The following is a 22,154-nucleotide window of genomic DNA, read 5'->3' as shown; positions in this document are numbered from 1 at the left end:
GGAATCTTTTAAATTTTATATGAGCTTTATATATGTTTTAAGTAAGCTTTTCCGTAGATAGAACAGTACATACCACGACCTTTGCTAGAACGAGAAATAGAGCAATGGGTCCACTGACAGGGATCGATCTCACACCGACCACGCATCAAGCGAGAGCTGTACCACTGGGCTACGTCCCGCCCCTAGGTTAGAATTTAAATCTCTGTTACTCGATAACATCTTAAAATTTGCAGCAAACTCAGGAGTGGGAGTGGGAACTATTTTCACGTGCCCCTATCCAAAACGGTTCAGGCACGTCCACCATGGATCCGCGTTCTGACTTCGTCAGCCCACGGTTCCATGGCGGAGGGGGGGAGGGGGGTGTATTTGTATGATGGGGACATATAATAATTGGTAAGACCTTAAATATAAAATTCCATTAACAGGGACAACTACATTTAACTTTACTTATGTATATCAAAATGATATATTACCTATATTTCTTTATTGTTTAGAAACACCATTAATTTTGTACTCAGGCTATATCATTTAATTAATTTTTATTTTTTAGTTGGTGTCATTTTTGATCGGGCTGTTCAAATGTTTAGTATTAAAATAATAATATATTAAAACAAATTATACATTTTATTAGCCTATTTTTAGCCCTAGGGAAGGAGGTTGGTATAGGCGGGCGGGGCATCGCGTCCAATCCAGCCCGCGCGTAACCCCAGGGTAGGCCAGAAGCCGGCCGGATTTCCACGGGGAAGGCGCGCCGGGGGGGGGGGAGGCCTCCTACCAGGCATTCTATTGGTCAAAACCGCCTACGCCCTACCGCACCCAAAACAGCACCCTACCACGGCGTCCCCCCCCCCCCCCATCCCGCCTAACCCAAAGTTATCCATACAGCAATCTGGTCTAAGTTAACAATGTTAATATGAGGGGTAGGATAGGAGGGAATGATAGGGTTAGGAATGATATGTGGTGAAAACCCGCCAATCACGTCCGGACCGACGAGGTGGAAACGTATCTCCGAACAGTTGTTTCAGTTGGTGGCTCCGAGGTGTCCCACAGATTTCTTCAGCATTCGTACGCCTACACCCGCAAGGGTGCGTCACCCATACACATGACATAGTCATTGCTATATAAACCCAAGGGCCGTCCAGATGACCACTTATTCGTTAGGTGGACGACCCCGGTAGCAGTCCGGTTATTTTCATTTAATAAATTAAATATGGACTGCAAACTCAGGAATGTCCCTTTAAGGTAGGCTTCTATTTAAGGCTGCCTTCTATGTTTTTCAGTCAACATTTGCTAACATAGTCTTGCTTTAAGATCATCTTCTAATGTTTATTTCCAAACATTTTTTTACATCTCTTTCCTCAATGAGAAATGAAAAAAAAAAACCTCAGGTGTGTGCCCAGGGCCGTTTGCTCGAACTATAACTGGATATAAGCACGAAAAAAGTATAAATGAATGAAGGAATCAAGGATTTAGTCATTTCACCATAGTTTTAAAGGGACAGACCCTAATGTTTAAACGTTACAGCATATTTTTCACTGTTAGAGCCGCTTGTGATCACTGAAATCAAACATTACTTATATTTTATTCTTTAGATTATCCATTTCCGTAGAACCGAAGTGTTTGTGGTCATCCTGGTGTTTCTAATAACAAAACAAATGCATATTTCATATTTTTAAAAACGCACGTGCGTCTGAGAAGTAGCGGTTTATTGATTCGAGTTCTAGTCCACTTTAAAGGATGTTTCCCGTTTTAACGTCACAGACTCTTCTTTCTCTCTATCGTAATTTATCCAAATGAGTTGCAGGGGAACCGTTTCACGAAGCGATCTTAGCGCTAAGATCACCTTAAGGGTATAAGGTAGCTATGCATTTAAGGTGAACTTAGCCCTAAGATCGCTTCGTAAAACGGGGTCCAGGTTTGTAAATTAACTGAACTTAGTGTTCATTTTTTACGGGTTAAAACTAGGGTGTGCGCCTTTAACGGTCACTACGCCGACTTCTCTTTGACCAACAACCACCCAACAATTAACCCTATATCCTAGACAGAGAGCCCAGACAGCTCATATATGTGCCCATAATTAGAAGGGACATTCCCAGCGGCAATATGAATAATTATCCTACATCACGCTCTCATTATGTAATTAACGTTAATCTCATTAGCCGGTAATTAGTCCTAACCTCTAATTAACCTAAAACGTCATTAGTCGACATTAGGAAAAACAAAATAACTTATTGATACACTCATGCAGAATAGTGTTTAAGAGTCGAGTGCTCTAAAGATACTCGGTACCACCGTCGGGGGCAGGACACGCTCAACTTTCGCCAACACCTGATACCATCACTTTTGACAGTGAATCATGAGTGCATGTTTTTCATTTCATTTCAATTAATTGTTGTGCTTATATCCAATTAAGATTCAAGCACGCTGCCCTGGGCACACACCTCAGCTATATGGGCTGTCTGTCCAGCACAGTGGGTTAGTTGTCAGTAGTTAGAGAGAGAGAGAGAGAGAGAGAGAGAGAGAGAGAGAGAGAGAGAGAGAGAGAGAGAGAGAGAGAGAGAGAGAGAGAGAAGAGGGTGTAGTGGTCTTACACCTACCTATCGAGTCGTTAAAACGTTGTGAACCCTGTACCTACGACATCGCCGAAACCACCGAGGCCACTCCCAGACACCCAAAAATAGTGCATGTCATCACAGCTATATTTAGTCCAAAGAGCTCGATCATGAGTTTGGGGGGGGGGGGGTGGGGGGGGGGGGGGGGGGGGGGGGGGGGAGAGAGAGAGAGAGAGAGAGAGAGAGAGAGAGAGAGAGAGAGAGAGAGTCTGGGAGTGGCAGTCTTCTTTAAGCAAACACCAGATGTTGTCTCTGTTTTGACGGTGATTCATGAGTGCATAATGTCACAGCTATATTTATTACAATTTAAGTAAGATTTAAGCACGCTGTTCTGGGCACACACCTCAGTTATCTGGGCTGTCTGTTCAGGACAGTGGGTTAGTTGTTAGTTGGTTGGTGGTTAGTGAGAAAGAAGAGTGTGTAGTTGCCTTACACCTATCTACTGAGCCCTTAAGAACTCGCTCTGGGTTGGAGCCGGTACCGGGCTGCGAACCCTGTCCCTACCAGCCTGTAGTCCGATGGTTTAAACACGACATCACCGAGGCCGGTCTTTATTCCAATGAGCTCTGTCCTGTGCTAGTTTTGATTTATTAGTCTGGTTGTGGCAATCTTCGTTGAGCGATGCAGAAACGATGTATTGTTCAGTAAAGTATCTCCTTGGGTGGCTGTCCTCCTTTAGACGAGGCACTAAAATGAGATTCACTTTTAACTTTTATTGTTAATGCAACATATCAGAATTTGAAAATCCTAGTCTGGCATAGTGAATATTTTGGAAAATAAGGGGAAAGGAATTAGTTTAACGACATCTCAAAACATTTTCAACTCCAGCTATTTTGTATTCAGCAAATGGTTATTTCAACACTCGCTCACATTGTATAGCACATGTTATGTTTATTTTACCTTATGTACCCACTTCCCCCTTTCCTTTCTCTCCTTTGAATTCCACCTCATTTCTTCCCGATCTGGCAACTCCTCCCATCTTTCAACTTCTTTCACCGTGTAACCAGCCTCGATGGCGTCGTGATTAGGCCATCGGACTACAGGCTGGTAGGTACTGGCTTCGGATCCCAGTCGAGGCATGGGATTTTTAATCCAGATACCGACTCCAAACCCTGAGTGAGTGCTCCGCATATATCATGGATATGATCTGAACGAAGAAATAATGCATGACACGTAATAAAGAAAACCTTCTGCCGCGTCACATGCTACTACTTCTTTTCAAAAGTATCAAGGAATCTTTTAAATTTTATATGAGCTTTATATAAGTTTAAGTAAGCTTTTCCGTAGACAGATCAGTACATTTCACGACCTTCTGACGGTACCAGTCATCGTAGCAGCAAAGGAATTTTTTATAAGCACTTTTCCAACAAATATGGCAGCACGTACCAGGACCTTTAATATACTAGGCACGGAGCACCGAGTGGGTTCGACCTTATGACCGACTGAGCACCCAAGGCGAGAGTTTTACGTCGTGGGACACTAGTTAGGACCGGCATAGCCTGAATCCTCCAAGTAAGGTTGATCCTGCGACCGGTGGCACTCCAAGCGAGCGCTCTACCTCAGAGCTACGTACCGCCCTGTTAGGACTGCAGGTTGAGTTTACTAGACGGAAACAAGCGAAGTCAGTGGACCGATCACCGAGGTGAGACTCCGCACCGAGATAACTCTCGACAGGTGCAGTTGATCTAAAACACCTAAAAATATTTAAGACCAGAACAAATACGTTACCGCAAATCGTCAAGGTTGGTCTATGCACAAAATGCAAAGTGCTGATTTTATCGTTTTTATTTGCTCTTTCTTTCTTTCTTTCTTTCTTTTTCTTTGCAGACCCGTAGGAATGATATTTGGAGGTGGGGGGGGGGGGGGGGGGGGGGGGGGGGGGGGGGGGGGGGGGGGGTGGGGGGGGTGTGGGCACAATCTTCAGTGGTGTTTACAGCCTCTAGATGGGGACACAAGTCATATTTTTACCTTTATTTATATAAGAGTAGGACAAGGAGACGTATGTTTTTGTCCTTGGTGTGGAAGGTGGACAGTGACACCCCCCACCCCACCCCCACCCCACACACACACGCACACTTCCATCCCCCCGATTTCTACGGATCTTTTTTTCTTCTTTTTTTTGTATTTTATTCTGGGTGTTCATGTATGTATGTGCGTGTATATGTGTGTGTGTGTGTGTGTTGTGTCTGTGTGTGTGTGTGTGTGTGTGTGTGTGTGCGTGCGTGCGTGTGTGTGTGTGTGTGTGTGTGTGTGTGTGTGTGTTTTAATGTGTTAAGATTACCTTCTTTGACATCCAATTGCCGATGTACTTTTCGTGCTGGAGTGTTGTTAAACATTCATTCGTTCCATTTTAGTGTGTTAAGAACAAAAACAAACCGATTACGTTCTAGACCACCAGACTGAAAGATAGACATGTTTTATTTAACGACGCACTCAACACATTTTATTTACGGTTATATGGCGTAAGACATATGGTTAAGGACCACACAGATATTGAGAGAGGAAACCTGCTGTCGCCACTTCATGGGCTACTCTTTTCGATTAGCAGCAAGGGATATTTTATATGCACCATCCCACAGACTGGGTAGTACATACCACGGCCTTTTATATACCAGTCGTGGTGCATTGGCTGGAACGAGAAATAGCCCAATGGGCCCACTGACGGGGTTCGATCCCACACCGACCGCGCATCGAGCGAACACTATACCACCTGGCTACGTCCCGCCCCAGACCACTAGACTGTGTCCACGTGTGCAGTCTACATGGCGCTAATAACTGTCACGTGGCGTTAACAATACAATGACGTAACCCATAGATTTTGGCAAAGTTCAAGAAGTTAAAGTTTGTTTTGTTTACCGACACCATTAGTGCACATTGATTTGTGAATCATTGGCTACTGAATGTCAAACATGTGGTAATTCTAACATATAGTATTAGACGAAACCGCTACATTTATATAAAATGTTTCACAAGCCAGTTTAAAACCAAAACCAGATTGCATGCGACAAGTTCGCCGTTTAGAAGCAAGCATTCTGTGAGTACTGCTAACGCAATACATGCCCCCTACCGGGACGAACAAATATTCGTATTTCCTAAGTTTAAGGGCCAAGTGGTATATTGCTAGGGAAGTCAAACTTGATATGTAACAATACATGACAAGACCTTACACAGAATTTCACCTCAATTTCTTGAGGCACTGTTAGAAAAACCTATTGTTTTGTTTAACGACATCACTAGAGCACATTGATTTATTAAACATCAGCTATAGGATGTCAAACAATTAGTAATCTGACATATAGTCTTAGGGAGGAAACCCGCTACATTTTTCCATTAGTAGCAATATATCTTTTATCGGTATCATTCCACAAACAGGATAGCACATACCATGGCCTTTGCTATACCAGTCGTAGTTCACTGGGAGATCGATCCTAGACCGACTGACCGCGCATCAGGCGAGCACTTTACCACTTGGCTACGTCCTGCCTCTTCGAAAAAAAAAAAGTTCGGAAAATTATATTTAGGACAGACTGATAGACGTAACGATTGGACCGGTAGGGCATTGGTAATTCTGAGAAACTAATACTGAAATGTTGGTGAATACTGTTGTGAGTAAATATTATTACGCAAGTGAAGAGGCATGTTCGAATTATTCTCCCGACTCGACAGTCTTGTAAAACTATTACATATAACATCGCAGACCACTTATCCGCTGAGTGTTTATTGCAAAATGATTTCCTTAAGCATTTTTTTTTTTCGCTGAAATTTTAGGAGTGCACATGAAAAGCTATAGAACCACGCAGTGACGCACAAAACAGGTGGCTGCTCCATTTTATGCACAAAGCACGTGGTGATACCATTACGTGTTTTTACTCGGGCATTAACAACCCAATTTAATTAAGACTATTTCAAGGGGGTTTTCACAGTCTGGTTTTCGTTTTATTTATGGCCTTCCCTCGATATCGTATGCTTGTGGTCTATGCGTCACTACATAGCATAGTTTATTGCTCAACTCACAGAGGTGGAGGGCGGAACGTAGCCCACTACAGTGGTAATGCATCCGCCTGGTGCGCGATCGGTTTGGGATCGATCCCCGTCGGTGGGCTCTTGGGCTATATCTCGTTCCAGCCAGAGCACCACGACTGGTATATCAAAGGACGTGGGATGTGCTATCCTGTCTGTGAGGTGGTGCATACAAACGATCCCTTGCTACTAATGTTCAAAAAGTATATATAATAATATATGTTTCCACTGAAACCACCTTAAAATTTTAAATTACATAAAAATATTTAAAATATTCGACCTTTCGTTAGTCTAATGGTAAAACTGTAGCGGGTTTCCTCTCTAAGATTATATGTCAAAATGACCAAATATGTGACATCCACTAGCCGATGATTAATAAATCAATGTGCTCTAGTGATGTCGTTAAACAAAACAAACTTCTTCTCAGTGGTAGATTGCATGTCTGCGGTGCTACGGTTGATAGGATCCATCCTTATCGGTGGCATCAGAATTTTTTTTTTCTGTTCTGGAGTTAAAGTTAAAGTTTGTTTTGTTTAACGACACCACTAGAGCACATTGATTAAGTAAGCATCGGCTATTTGATGTCAAATATTTGGTATGTCTGACTCGTAGTCATCAGAAAAAATCCGCTACACTTTTACATAAGCAGCAAGGGGTCATTTATATGCATTTTCCCACAGACAGGAAAGCATACACCACGGCCTTTATCCAGTTGTGGTGCACTGGTCGAAACAAGAAAAACAACAACAATCAGTTGAATGGATCCACCGAGGTGGTTCGATTTTGCGCCGCGAGTAGTAGTTTGGGACCTTTATATGCAGACTTTTCCAATATACAGGACAGCACATACCACTGCCGCTGATAATCCGGACGTGAGGCACTGGTTGGGCCGGGGAAAATCAAAGAATGTGTTCACTAAGTAGGATTATTTTAAAGTCGATTTGGTTTAACGACACCACTAGAGCACACTGATTTTTAATCATCGGCTATTGGATGTTAGACATTTGGTAATTTTGACAAATAGTCCTAAAGAGGAAACCCACTACATTTCATTAGTAGCCAGGGATCTTTTACATGCACCATTCCACAGATAGGACAGTACATACCACGGCCTTTGATATACCGGTCGTGATGGACTGGCTGGGACGAGAAATAGCCCAATGGGCCCACCTACGGGGATCGATTCTAGACCGACCACGCATCAAGCGAGCGCTTTACCACTGGGCTACGTTTGACCCACACTTCAGATGTGTGATCTAGTAGTAGTGATAGTTCCCGCAACTGCATATTAATATTGTAAACAAGAAACTAAGTTTCAACTAAAAATGCTGCACAATGTTTTTAGAGGGCTGCGTATATTATTTTGATGCATTTTAAACACGCAAATCTATTACATCAGAAAATAGTTCAGAGCCAAAATAAATACATTAAGAAAGAAAAAAATCTCCATTTTTCTTTTTAAATCATTAACTTCACATTTAGTGTATAAGGTCCGAACTGTTTTTCACTTAGACGCGAGTAACTACATACATTTACAATGCTCAAGCACCAGTGTTTAAAAAACACAGGCGTCGTAAATTTGGCCTTAAGTCAACACACATTAATCACGAACAGACCAAACGACTGTGTATGTTCTAGGAAATGCATACCACTTGTTTCAGTGAGCAGTTTTTTTGTGTAATGTGATATTTGATAGATTTTTTTTTTTTTTAAAAGCCCATATGGTCGGAAATCAAAACCTGTTTTCTCTGGCATACCAGACAGTAGAATTTCAGTTCAAACATGCAAACCTACCCACCAGCCATAGAATAGAAATGGGCGTGGGCTGGACGTAAGGAGGGGGACGGGGTGGAACGAACCTCCCCGGTGAGGCTAAAATACTGTTAAAATACAGAGTAACGTTAGACTATTCATATACATAGGTGTCCAGAGGAAAACGAAACACCACCCCACCCCCCACCCCCCCACCCCCCACCCCTCCGAGGCTAAAACTATTTCTACAGAATACTATTAGGCTATTCATTTTATTTAGTTTTGTTAACCACCCCATACAGTGCATTACGGGTCCGGTCGGTGGTGTCGTTAGGTTCAAGTCATTATGGTAGGTACTGGGTTCGCAGACCGAGTACCGGCCCCTCGTGGTTTAAACCCGGACATTAGGCTGGTAGGTACTGGGTTCGCAGACCATACCTACGCCGGTGGTGTCGTGATAAATCAAATAAGGCTGGTAGTCTACGATATGGTGGTGTCGTGTTTCATTTTATTTAGTTTTTCGTTACCAGCCTCGGTGGTGTCCACCCATAAGGCTGGTAGGTTACAGTGCATTTACCGGCCTCGGTGGTGTCGTGGTTAAAGTCATCGGACATAAGGCTGGTAGGTACTGGGTTCGCAGACCGATACCGGCCTCGGTGGTGTCGTGGTTAAACCATCGGACATTAGGCTGGTAGGTACTGGGTTCTGCAGTTACGCAGCCTCGGTGGTGTCGTGGTTAAAACCATCGGACATTAGGCTGAGGTACTGGGTTCGCAGCCCGGTACGCCTCGGTGGTGTCGTGGTTAAACCATCGGACATAAGGCTGGTAGGTACTGGGTTCGCAGCCCGGTACCGGCCTCGGTGGTGTCGTGGTTAAACCATCGGACATTAGGCTGGTAGGTACTGGGTTCGCAGCCCGGTACCGGCCTCGGTGGTGTCGTGGTTAAACCATCGGACATTAGGCTGGTAGGTACTGGGTAGCCCAGTACTGGGGTTCGTGGTTAAAACCAGACCCTGGTAGGTACTGGGTTCACAGCCCGGTACCAGCCTCGGTGGTGTCGTGGTTAAACCATCGGACATTAGGCTGGTAGGTACTGGGTTCGCAGCCCGGTACCGGCTCCTACCAAGAACGAGTTTTACGACTCTGTGGGTAGGTGTAAGACCACTACACCCTCTTCTCTCTCACTAACCACTAACCTACTGTCCTGGACAGACAGCCCAGATAGTTCAGTTATGTGCCCAGGACAGTGTTCTTGAACCTTAATTGGGTAAGGGCACAAAAACAATTACTTTTCTTTCATCCACGCCGTGTGCAGACAAATTAGTTATTCCATGCAAAGTTACTGAGTTATTTTTTCCACACAGCTCTTTACACTGTGTTTTATGTTTAACTGTTTAACTTTTAACTTTAAAGGGACATTCCCGAGTTTGCTGCATTGTAAGATGTTTCCGACTAATAAAATATTTCTACGATTAAACTTACATATTAAATGTATTTTCTTGCTTACAATATGAGAGTGTCTGTATAATCAATGTGTTTCTGGTCGTCCTAATATTTGTAAGAAGCCCAAACTGGATTTTGTCTTCAAATAATTTCGTACCTAGTACAATATTAGAACGATCAGAAACATGTTTAATATACAGCCACTAATATTTTATGCAGAAAAATATACTTGATATGTAATTACAATCGTTAAAAAGTCTCTGTTAGTCGATAACATCTTAAACATTGCAGCAAACTCAGGAATGTCCCTTTACTATGTAAGTCTAATCGTAGAAATATTTTATCTATCGGAAACATCTTACAATACAGCAAACTCAGGAATGTCCCTTTAATGTTGGTATTCGGTCATGCGCGGGACGTAGCCCAGTGGTAAAGCGTTCGCTTGATGTGCAGCCGGTCAAAGATCGACTACCGTCGGTGGGCCTATTTGGGTTATTTCTCGTTCTAGCCAGTGCACCGCGACTGGTATATCAATGGCTATGGCATGTACTATCCTGTCTGCTGGATTACCAAATGTTTGACATCCAATAGCCGATGATTAATAAATGAATGTGATCTAGTGTTCTTGTCAAACAAACCGAACTTTATTTTCATCTTCAATCAGGTTACCGTTACACAGACTGTGTTGGTAACCAGATTATATATTTTAAAAAATAGCGGCATGGTCCCCGCAAAACACCGAAAACTACTGTGACGCACCAAACCCATCTCCTCAACACAGCGATCTAAATTATACATAATTTGTTAGCAAAGTACAGAACAATTATCGCATTCATAATTATGTGGACAAAGTGGGCGATTAGACATAATAACAATGTCATGGGTTGCAATTATTTTATTGTATAATTACACGTGGATTACTAGTCACGTTTGAAACGAGTGTGTACTGGTAGAGGTTGATGTTGGTGGATGTGGTGAAATCAGTAGGTTGTGGTGACGTCAGTAACAGAAACAAAATGAAAAAGAAAAAAATACAATTTACCATCTGAAAAAATATCTAATATTACATAACGAGAAAATGTCTGTATTCTTATTGGTCGAAAACCGGTCCAGTTCGTCTTACCGGTATTATGTAATAAAACAATTATTGACCACATTTTGAAAAATATCAACTTTTATAAATAGACTCAAGATATGTTATTGCTGTGGTAGAAACCCTATACCATCACATAGGATACACGTACTGATTAGCAGCAACAGGTACTTTACAGACATAAATATAAAATGTTTTATTTAACGACGCACTCAACACATTTTATTTACCGTTATATGGCGTCAGACATATGGTTAAGGACCATACAGATTTTGAGAGGAAACCCGCTGTCGCCACTATATGGGCTACTCTTCCGATTAGCAGCAAAGGATCTTTTATTTGCGCTTCCCACAGGCAGGATAGCACAAACCATGGCCTTTGTTGAACCAGTTATGGATCACTGGTCGGTGCAAGTGGTTTACACCTACCCATTGAGCCTTGCGGAGCACTCACTCAGGGTTTGGAGTCGGTATCTGGATTAAAAATCCCATGCCTCGACTGGGATCCGAACCCAGTACCTACCAGCCTGTAGGCCGATGGCCTACCACGACGCCACCGAGGCCGGTACAGTGGCGGGAAATCACTGCCTGTGATACTGCTGCTAACCCAAGTGGAAATATTGTTAATTGTAAGTGTGCTCAGTCTTTATTAAAGGGGCATATCATCACAGATTCCAACGGGATCGTGGCGGTGCAAGAAGGGTGAAATGTATTGTCCAGCAATGGATCACCTTGGGAGTGGCTGTACTCCTATAGACGAGGCACTAGATAGATATTCAAGGAATCAACCAGTGTTTTACCAAATGCCCATTCGACTCCGCATTGTACAGATATACCATCTTGACCGCAAATAACGGGGGGGGGGGGGGGGGGGGGGGGGTTGTTGACAAATGTAAATAGTATACCTTGTATTATCATTACGCCCACAAAAATTACATTAATACTTATTTACTAGTTATGACAGAAAGCTTAACACATGCGTCATAGTTTGCATTTACATTGTTATCTTCATACTGATAATAATCTTGCTGCCTTTGTTTAACGGATACACGATGAAGAATGTCTATAAATTTCATATTTTACCCCAAGAATCATTAGGGAATCATTCAATCTAATTAAAATTAGCTCCACTATTACATGTGGATCTAACCGCAGCCCGATGGAGCTCATGTCCAGCTGACCTTTCATTCGACCAATCAAAACCTTACTTGCAAAATCATGCCAGTGATTTGAAAAGAATTTTAAAACATTCGGGATTATGCCGAGGGTATACGAAATGATGCGGGTGAATTACGAAGTATGCCGGAAACTAATTGCAATATAAAATGTTATATAAAATTTGTTTCAAGACGTAAAAAACCGTGATGGTATAGCCATAAAATCTGTTTATACTAGTATAAAATCCAGAGTTTATTACTGCACTTTTCCCCCTGTTTTTTTCAATGTTGAAATAGACCAACAAGTTCGCCTATTGCATAAATAGTCTCGCCCGATATTTTTCGAATTTGTATGCTCCCGAATAACGCTATAAAAGGCGAAGTGTAATTGGTCGATATTTAAATTGTTATTTATAGATGAAATGTCACCTGGACATGGGAGTCCACGCAATGCTGTTAGATCTACTAGGAGACCAGTAGAACTAATTTTAATCAGATTGGGAATCATTAGGGAACCACTGTTTACGCTGAGTAACACATTATAATTTTCATATTTTATAACATTTAGTTCATTAGGCAATGATATATGTGTGATAGTATAAAGTTAATGTTAACGTTTATTTTATTTAACGACACCATTGGAGCACATTGATTGATTAATCATCGGTTATTGGAAGTCTTTGGAATATTTGGTAATTCCGACATGTAGTCATCAGTTCCTAATACAGCAAGGGATCTTTTATATGCATTTTCCCACAGACATGAAAGCACATACCAAGGCCTTTGACCAGTTGTGGTGCACTTGTTGGAACGAGAAAAAACAAACCAATCAGTTGAATTGATCCACCGAGGTGGTTTGATCCTGCGAGGCAAGCACCTCAAGTGAGCACTCAACCGACTGAGCTAAATCCCGCCCCTGTGTGATTGAATAATGTTTACTCATTGATCACCAATATATGTAAAAATAGCGAAATTCATTTACAGTTTTGATACTGCACCTTTAATAATGTTTGCTTTCATAACCATGCAACTCACTTTCAGTTGCAAAGACTTCAACGACGAAGTATGTTGATGTTCACGATATTCCGGGCAGTTATGGTCCGTCTGCTGTTCGCCGTGCACGGACTACTTTCAATATGGCGGCTGTACATGGTGGTTCAGGAGACGTGGTGCCTCTATCTGCTCGTCGCGCTGGGCGGGATTCTGTTGGAGGCCATCATCACCATCTACAAGAAGAGAGGGAAGGAATGGAAGTGGTGAGTAGAACACGAAACTTGGGACCTTGTCTAGGACACACTTGGTCTATCTGGCTCCCTTTATCTCTATCTCTGATTCTCAATATCTCTGTCTGTCTGTGTCTCTGTCTGTGTCATTATCTTTGCCTCCCAATGTATCTTTGTCTGTCTGTCTGTCTGTCTGTCTGTTTGTCCCTTTCGCCCTGCCTCTCAGTGTACCTGCATCTCTGTCTATCTGTCTCTCTCTTTCTCCCTCTCTCTTTCTCTCTCTCTCTCTCTCTCTCTCTCTCTCTCTCTCTGCTGTCTCTGTCTGCCTTTCTCTCTCTCTCTCTCTCTCCTCGTCTTTCCTCTCCTCTCTCCTCTGCCTCTCATCTCTCTCTCTCTCTCTCTCTCTCCTCTCCTCCCTATCGATTTTCATCAACTCCTCTCTCCTCTCTCCCTCTCCCTTCCCCTCTCACTCTCTTTCCCTCTCTACTCTCTCTCTCTCTCTCTCCCCTCTCTCTCTCTCTCTCTCCTCTCTTCTCTCAATCTCTCTCTCTCTCTCTCTCTCTTTCTCTTCTCTCTCTCTCTCCTCATCTCTCTCTCTCCTTCTTCTCTCTCCCCCCCTCTCTCTCTCCTCTCTCTTTCTCTCTCTCTCTCTCTCTCTCTTCTTCTCTCCTCTTTTTTCTCCTCTCTCCCCCCTTCCCCTCTCTTCCTTCTTCTCTCTCTTTTTCCCACTTTTCTTCTCCTTATCTTTCCCCTCCCCTGTCTTCTTCTTCCCCCCCCCTGTCTTTCTCGCTTTTCTTTTCTCTCCCCTTCCTTTTGTCTCCTCTCCCCCCCCCTTTTCCCGGTCATATTCTTGCATTTAATTTCGTTGTTTTTACAAAATAGTGACAAAAGATCTTTGCTTTAATATCCCCCTTTTCCTTTCATCTTTCCCCCCTAAAGCCAGCCTTCCCCTTCCTTCCGGTTACATTGGCTCTCCTCATTTCCCCCTTTTTTGGTTATGAACCCATTTCCTGGAAAGTACGGTTCTAATTTTCTAATCTCTTGAAGGCTTTCATAAAAACCTTCTTTCCATCTCTTGCGATGTGGGGGGCTTCAATCTTTCTTTTCCCCTCCTATAATAATTTCCCCCTCCCCCCTTTTGGGTACCACCTTACCTATTCTTCTCCCTCTTCAGAGTTTTTGACACGAAGGCGTTCCCTGTCCTCCCCTTACCTCCCCTCATTATGTTCCCTGAAAGGTTTCCTTTCCCCCCCTGTTTCCCTTTATTTTGTCCCTTCTATTCTCTTTAACGTCATCCTGAGCTATGCTCCCCCTTAGAATGCGTTCCGGAACATAACTGTGATTCTAGTGTTTTTTTCCTCACACGATTCGCAGGATTAGCTCCTTGATATACGGTGAAAAATCTGTGTTTTGGTGATAGTAGGTTGCACTTCTTTCCTTTTCTGTTATACTGTCAGATTTCTTTTTCAGGGGTTTTCTTCGTATTCCCCCTCCCTTCGGTCTTCTTACCGAGTCCCTCCTTTCTATCTCACCCTTAGATTTCCAGCTTCCTGGTAAAAAAAATGTTTTTATCTTTTTCCCTTCTTAACTTTTGCTTTCAAATTTTAAGTTTTGCATACCCATAAAAATGCTATATCGGTCTCCCTAGCCCTCATCCCTCTACTTCATCTTGCCAAAAATAGTAAAATCTGGCACGTGCAATGTGCTATTATCACAGTTTTGTGAGTGTTTTTTCTTCGCTATGTTTACATTTTTTGTAATAAATAACGACACAGTAATCGGTCTATCCCCATAATCCTTGCATCTTTTCCCCTGAGGCATATGAACTTCCCATTCTCGTGTAAATCAAAATCGCATTCAGTACGACTAGATTCATCGTAAAGCGATATTCTCATGCGATTAGTCCACTAATTCCCTACAAAATCGCACATAGAAGACCTAAAGTCTTCCCGATTTAAGGTGTCCTCACCCCCCCTTTTACCAATCCCTTCACAGACCCTTCAGACTTCCAGACAGACAGACAAATTGTGTGTTCAAGTTTCCACATCCTTTAAAACATAAAACATCATTTCCCTAAGCCCAATAAAGTCTAAAATTCCCCCCCCTACTGAACCACCCCATATTTTTTACCCCCCCTCTATTCCCTTATTAATAATCTTCCCATAAAATATTTCCTCCTCCCCCTTAACTCCCCCCATGCGATAGGCCTGTTGACACTAATCGCATCATGAGGGGGGAAAAGGTTTTTTTAAAGTCTGTTTTTTTTAACGACATCTCTAGAGCACCATTGATTTAGTAATGATCGAACTGTTTTTCCTGTCTTATCCCAGTGGTAATTTTGGCATAGTCTTCTAGAGGAAACCCTCCACATTTTTTTTTTTTTAATAGCAAGAGACCTTAATTATGTTCCATCTCACCCCCAGGATATTTCATACCACGGCTTCCCTGATATCCCTCTTCGTGGTGTGCCCTAATGAGAACGCCTCTTAACAAATATTTATGAAATCGGTGAATCCCAAAATCTTTCCAACCCGATTTGTCAACCTCTCCTCTTCTCCTCTTCCCTTTTTTCATGCAGATGCGTTTCACAAATGCCCTGGGAACTTACCAGTAGCTTCCGCCTGGAATAAAGGTCACGGTGTGTTTCGTCGCAACTGAACGCAACAAATTTTTCTCGGTTGTCCGCTAAAATTATGTTTTCCCCTCATTTTCTTTTTATTCCTTTTTATTGGCAGTACGTTTTAGTGGATGTATATCTTGAAGGTTTTCGTTTTCCCTTTCACAGGAAACGTCAATAAATCATTCTGGCACCAACCCGCCATTTTCAACTTTGATTCCTTTCACCTTGAAGGCAGCTACCCATTCAGAGATACTATCTCGTTTTCCCTTTTGTTTGTGTTTGTCCTGTTGCTTTTCTTCCCCCCTTTCCCCCTTCTTTTTTCTCCACCCCTTTTTTTTCCCTTCCCCATTTTCCCTCTCCCCTCCATCTTCTCTCCCCCCCTTTTTTCTTCCCCTTTTCCCCCTCCTTTCCCCCCCCCTCTCCTCCCTCTCTTTCCCTCCCCTCTTCCCCCCTTCCTCTTCTTTTTTCCCCTCCCTCCCCCTCTTCCTCTTTTCCCCTCTCTTTTTTCTTCCCCCATTCCCTCTCCTCCTCCCCTCTTCCCCTCCTTTCCCCCATTCAACCTTCCTCGTTTCCCCTCTTCCCTTTTTTCCCTTTCCCTCATCCCCTTCTCCCTTCTCCTTTTTTTTTTTCCCCCCTTCCTCCCCTCTTTTTCCTTTCTTCCCCTTTCCCCTTCCTTTCTCTTCTCATCCCTCCTCTCTTTTTCCTCCCCTCCTCCTTTCCTCTTTTTCTCTCCTTCGCCTCTTCCCCCCTCTTCCTTCTCCCTTCCTTTTTTCATCATTCCCTTCGTCCTTCTCTTTTCCTCCCTCTTCCCCCTTACCTCTTCCTCCCCTTCCAATTCCTTTCCCCCCGTCCCCTTTCTTTTTTCCTTTTTTTCTTCCCTTTTCCCTTCTTTCTTTTCTTTTCTTTTCTTTCCTCTTCTCATTTCCTCTCTTTTTTCCTTCTTCTCTCCCCTCTTCCCCTCCTCTTTCTCTTTTCTTTCTTTTTTCCCCTCTTTCCCCTTCTTCCTCTCTTTTTTTTTCCTTCCCCCCTCACTCCCTTTTTCTTTCTTTCCTCCTTCTCTCTCCCTTTCTCCTCTTTTCTCTTTTCCTCCCCCCTTTCCTTTTTCCTTTCTCCCCTCTCCCATCCCTCTCCCTTATCCCTCTTCCTCCTTCTCCTTCCTTCCCCTTCCTTTTTTTCTTCCTCCTCCCTTCCCTTTTTTCCCCTTTTCCTCCTCCCTTCCCCTCTTCCCCTCCTTTTCCTTTTTTTCCCTTTTTTTCCTCTTTTTCTTCCTTTTCCCTTCCCCCTCTTTTCTTCTCCCTCCCGCTCCCCCCTCTCCCCCTCTTTTTCCTCCCCCTCCTCTCCCATTCTCTTTCTCCCCCCCTCTCCTTTTCCCCCCTCCCCCCCTTCCTCTCCTCCCTTTTCCCTCTTCCCTCTTCTCCCTCCTCCCTTTCTCTCTTTTCTTTTCCCCTTCCCCTTTCCCCCCTCATCCTTTTTTTCCCCTCCCCTCCTTTCTTCCCTTCTTTCCCCCTTTCCGCTCCCTCTCTCTCCTCTTCCATCCTCCTTTTTCCCCCCTCCCCCCTTCCCCCTTTCCCTTTCTCCTCCTGCTTCCCATCCCTCTTCTCTCTCCTCTTTTCTCCCCCTTCCACTCTCCTCCCATCTCTTTCCTATTCTCCCTCCTCTCTCTCTCCCACCCCCTTTCCCTTCCCCTTCCCCTCTCCTCTTTTTCTTTTTCAATTCTCTCCTCTCTCTCTCTCTCTGTGTGTCTCTCTGTGTGTGTGTGTGTGGGTGGTGTGTGTGTGGGTGTGTGTGTTGTGTGTGTGAACAGTCAAAACCAGTCAAGTTTCTAGGTCACTCATACAGTGAAATCTGACCAAACCGGACACTGAACAAACAAGATTCTTGTCAAACCAGCCAAGTTTCTAGGTCGCGAAGTTTCTCCTGTATAAATCGGATAAATACTAAGATATATATCTATATATAATCAGATAGGCAAGCTGGTAGGCAGACAGGCATATAGTGACTAAGTCTGTAAATGTTTTGCCCTATGATTATTAACATAAATATCACCTTTTAATGTTAACATGTTATTTACAAGGTTATATAATGTTTGTGGAATTATGGAAGATCAGTTGCATGTAATAGCCAATAAAACATCGTTTGATATACCAGCCGTGAAGCATTAGTTAGAACGGGAAAAAACTAAATGCACTAGAGCGATATCACTTAATGTGTTCTGGTTACTGACGCGTTTCGTCATTATGTATTATTCTGGTTTGTAAGTACTTTCCTAACACCTTGTAACGACCTGACTGATATCGCATAAGCAGACTTTGACACCTTCGTGATTCTGAGCCAAACACTTTCTTAGTCAGGTGCGGATCCACGGGAGGGTGCTGTGGATGCGAACACCCTCTTCCGAACTTTAAACGTGCCCAAAAGGAAGGTTTAAATTTTGTTTTGTTTAACGATATCATTAGAGCACATTGATTTAATAATCATCGGATATTTGATGTCTAACATTTGATAATTTTGACATATATTCTTAGAGAGGAAACCCGCTATAGTTTCCATTCGTGGCAAGGGATCTTTTATATGCATCATTCCAGAAACAGGATAGTACATACCACGGTCTTTAATATACCAGCCGTAGTGCACTGGCTGGGACTATACATATTCCAGTGGGCCCAATGACGGGATGCCCAAAAGGTTTCCCGTGGTTTAACGCTTGTCTGTATGAAAGTGCATATAAAAGATCCATTGCTGCTTATGTAGCGGGTTTCTTATAAGACTACTTGTAAACAATTTCCAAATGTTTCACATCCAATAGCCGACGATTAATAAATCTATGTGCTCTAGTGGTCTCGTTAAACAAAAACAAAACCTTAACAAAAGAAATTGGGGCTGGGCATAGAGGTGGGACGTAGCCCAATGGTAAAGCGCTCGCCTTATGCGTGATCTTCTAGGATCGATTCCCGTCGGCGGGCCCACTGAGATATTACCCGTTCCAGCCAGTGCACCACGACTGGTATATCAAATGCCGTGGTATGTGCTGTCCTGCCTGTGGGAAGTGCATAGTGGTTTCGTTAAACAAAACAAACTTTAACATTTTGTTTCTTTTTAATGGCGTTGATGTAATATTGTGGTCGGCTGGCTTTTAAAGAAAGTGATCTTTTATAAGGAATGTTTGTGTAATTTGAATTGACCGGTCTCTGTGGTGTCGTGGTTAAATCATCAGACTTACGGTCGGTAGGTACTGGGTTCGCGTCCTCGTACCGCCTCTCAAGTAAAGAACAATATATGTCCATAATCAGATTCCTTTCGCGTAATTGGTTTTAGGAGATAATAATTTCGACAAATTCAATACCGAAATGGCAGACATCTTGACTGAGACTCATAATGAATCTCGGTGGGTTTTCAAACAGTGTACCATGAGGCAATTTTGCGCCAAATTTGAGATTTGTGTCCGGAAAGTGAACAATTGGTGTTTTAACTCCACTGTATGTACTGCGTAACTATGTTTACACGATATACTGTCAATAAGACCATGATGTGTGCTGCCCTGTCTGTGATTTCTTCTCTAACATCCTGCACCAAATGATGACCTGCTGATGAACTGGCAGATGGGGGTTGTACTTTTCCATTTATTTCTAATCTTCATCCCAAAAACAATTGTTACTTGTTGTTGTTGTTTTTTCGCCAGAATCTACGGCGTAGGAAGGTGCCAAAATATGTGGGAGGGGGCACACTTTTATATTTACACACTTTTACACTATTATAATAAAGCAAAATATCTGAAAAGTGGGGGGCACATGCCTCACTCACCCCCCCCCCCCCCCCCCCCCCCCCCCCCCCGCTTCCTACGCCAGTGGAATTACATTTGTAGTCATCCAAATATAAGCAATTGGCAGAGCTCTAACCCAGTGACCCCTCCCGCTCATAAATGTGGATATGCTCCGCCCCTATTATTAATATGGTTACGACGGACTCCATGTATCACATCTGCAATGTGTTATTGCGTGTAACCGCCGCTGCTTGAACAATATGCCGTGTTTCGTTATACTAATATTGGCCCTTTTATTCCTGATGTTCGTGGAGTAACGGAAAATACGGGATCGCTTTACGTGCTTTAAGTACAAACGGCTTGGCTCTAAACCGCTGCACCGTTAAAACAGTGTACCAACAGCATTGCACATTTTCTAAACCACGTGAAGTGGATTTTTTTAATGTTTTTTAGCCAAACCCTTCGTGTCAACACAAATACTCTCAAGTATATTGTTAAAACATTACCTCAGCATACCTTTAAAAACACGTGTTGCGGGGTTGCTTTTCCCACGTATACTGAGGGACAGAAGTACAGGAACACGTAAACTATAATTATAGTAATGTCATGTAACGATTTTGTTTTCATATTTGTGGCGTATTGAAATAAATGAATAACAAGTCACAACGTGGATTGTGGGTTGTTATTTCTAACTCCAGCATGTAACAATAAGTTATGATTATGAAACAAAACTCTTGGTTATAGTAATGTCACTCGGATCTCCTAATGGAATTTGTGTTTTGCCAGAGAACTTAAGGAACGAAATGTTTTATTTAACGACGCGCTCAACACATTTTATTTACGGTTATATGGCGTCGGACATATGGTTAAGGACCACACATATATTGAGAGAGAAAACTCGCTGTCGCCACTTCATGGGCTACTCTTTTCGATTAGCAGCAAGGGGTATTTTATATGCACCATCTCATAGACATGATAGCACATACCACGGCCTTTGAGATACCAGTCGTGGTGCACTGGCTGTAGCGAGAAGCCAGATAACTTAAAGGCATGTGATCAGAACCTGTTTTTTTCGAGTTTGCCGTTCATTGATAACGGACACTTTTTTATAAGACACATACTAAACACGTATCCATACCGTGATATTTAGTCGTCATGGTATACCCGTTAACAGTGCCGGATTTATAAGGGGATAAAGGGGGCAATTGTCCCGCCGCCGCCACCCGTCAGTGCCCCCCTCTCCTCGACTAAGGACTTCCTTTATAAAAAATGTAATAATTATAAAATTAGTTAATTTTTTATTTGTCATGTAATTTAATTTCTATGTTGAGGGACCCCCGAACCTGAAGTGCCCCGGGCCCCTGCCCTGGACCCCCACGGTCTAAATCCGGCCCTGCCCGTTAAAGCTTCCTTGCAATAAACTCGAGGCAACAATTAAAATACAGTGTGTTTTTGATTGCTCGAAAAAAATACTATTATTGCATGACACTAATTGGTCTGATTGGCAGGTCTTCAACTAACGGGTAACCATGTTAATAATTATATGGCACACGTCAGATTTGCAATGAACTAATTCGTACTGTACGTGTAAAAAATAAATATATAAACTGTATTGTTACAAAGTTGAAATTGTACCATTGTGACAGCAGTAACAGCAAATACTGACTGCATCCAAACTCCTCTACCACAGTATCAGGACGTTAACGGAGTTACCGGGAGTCACCCCACATCCAATCTCACACGGCATCGCTGTATTTTATACAGTTAATTGTTTTCTTTTTGTTTAATAACACCACTAGAGCACATTGATATATTAATCATCGACTATTGGATGTCAACCATTTTGTAATGTTGACATATAGTCTTAGAGAGGAAACCCGCACACAGTTGTCTCATAGTACACTCTTTAAAAATCGAAGCAGGTGATTCCAAATTACACTAACATTTGTTATAAAAGGTCACTTTCCTTCACAAAAGAAAAACAATCAGCCGACCACTGTCAACCCTGTCAAAAAGAAACGAAATGGGGTTTTTTTAATTGTTTTGATTAATTTGGGGGGGGGAAGGGGGGGGGGGGGTATTTGTTTAACGACACCACTAGAACACATTGATTGATTAATCATCGGCTATTGGATGTCAAACATCTGCTAATCAGCAAAATATTTTTTCCATTAATCCGCAAAATATGTTTTCCATTAATATCTTTTATATGCACCATCCCACAGACAGGATAGCATATACCGCGGCCTTTGATATACTAGTTGTGGAGCACTGGCTGGAATGAGAAATAGCCCAATGGGCTCACCGACGGGGATCGATCCGAGGCCGACCGCGTATCAGGCGAGTGCTTTAACACTAGGCTACAATGCACCCATCCCGTGTTTTTATACAAGCATATCTACACGAACAGGGAATAAAATGTGTTATCAAATATCACGTGCTCCCTTATTTCTTTCCATCAGTATGTATGTTGC

The 22,154-nt window shown here is 42.8% G+C and overlaps 1 protein-coding gene across 1 annotated transcript in view; it reads left to right on the top strand.

Annotated features, from left to right (window-relative positions):
• Positions 1–22,154, top strand: part of LOC121390413 (transmembrane protein 26-like) — a 54,649-nt gene that overhangs the window by 14,593 nt on the left and 17,902 nt on the right. Inside the window, exon 2 of the mRNA XM_041522218.1 lies at positions 13,119–13,333. Coding sequence (XP_041378152.1) covers positions 13,143–13,333 — 191 coding nt within the window. The 5' untranslated portion in view covers positions 13,119–13,142. The remainder of the gene's footprint in view (positions 1–13,118; positions 13,334–22,154) is intronic.

Source organism: Gigantopelta aegis, chromosome 15, assembly GCF_016097555.1.
Source record: "Gigantopelta aegis isolate Gae_Host chromosome 15, Gae_host_genome, whole genome shotgun sequence".
NCBI lineage: Eukaryota > Metazoa > Mollusca > Gastropoda > Neomphalida > Peltospiridae > Gigantopelta > Gigantopelta aegis.
Note: the sequence above shows the minus strand (reverse complement) of the source record. Positions and strands in the feature narration are given on the sequence as shown.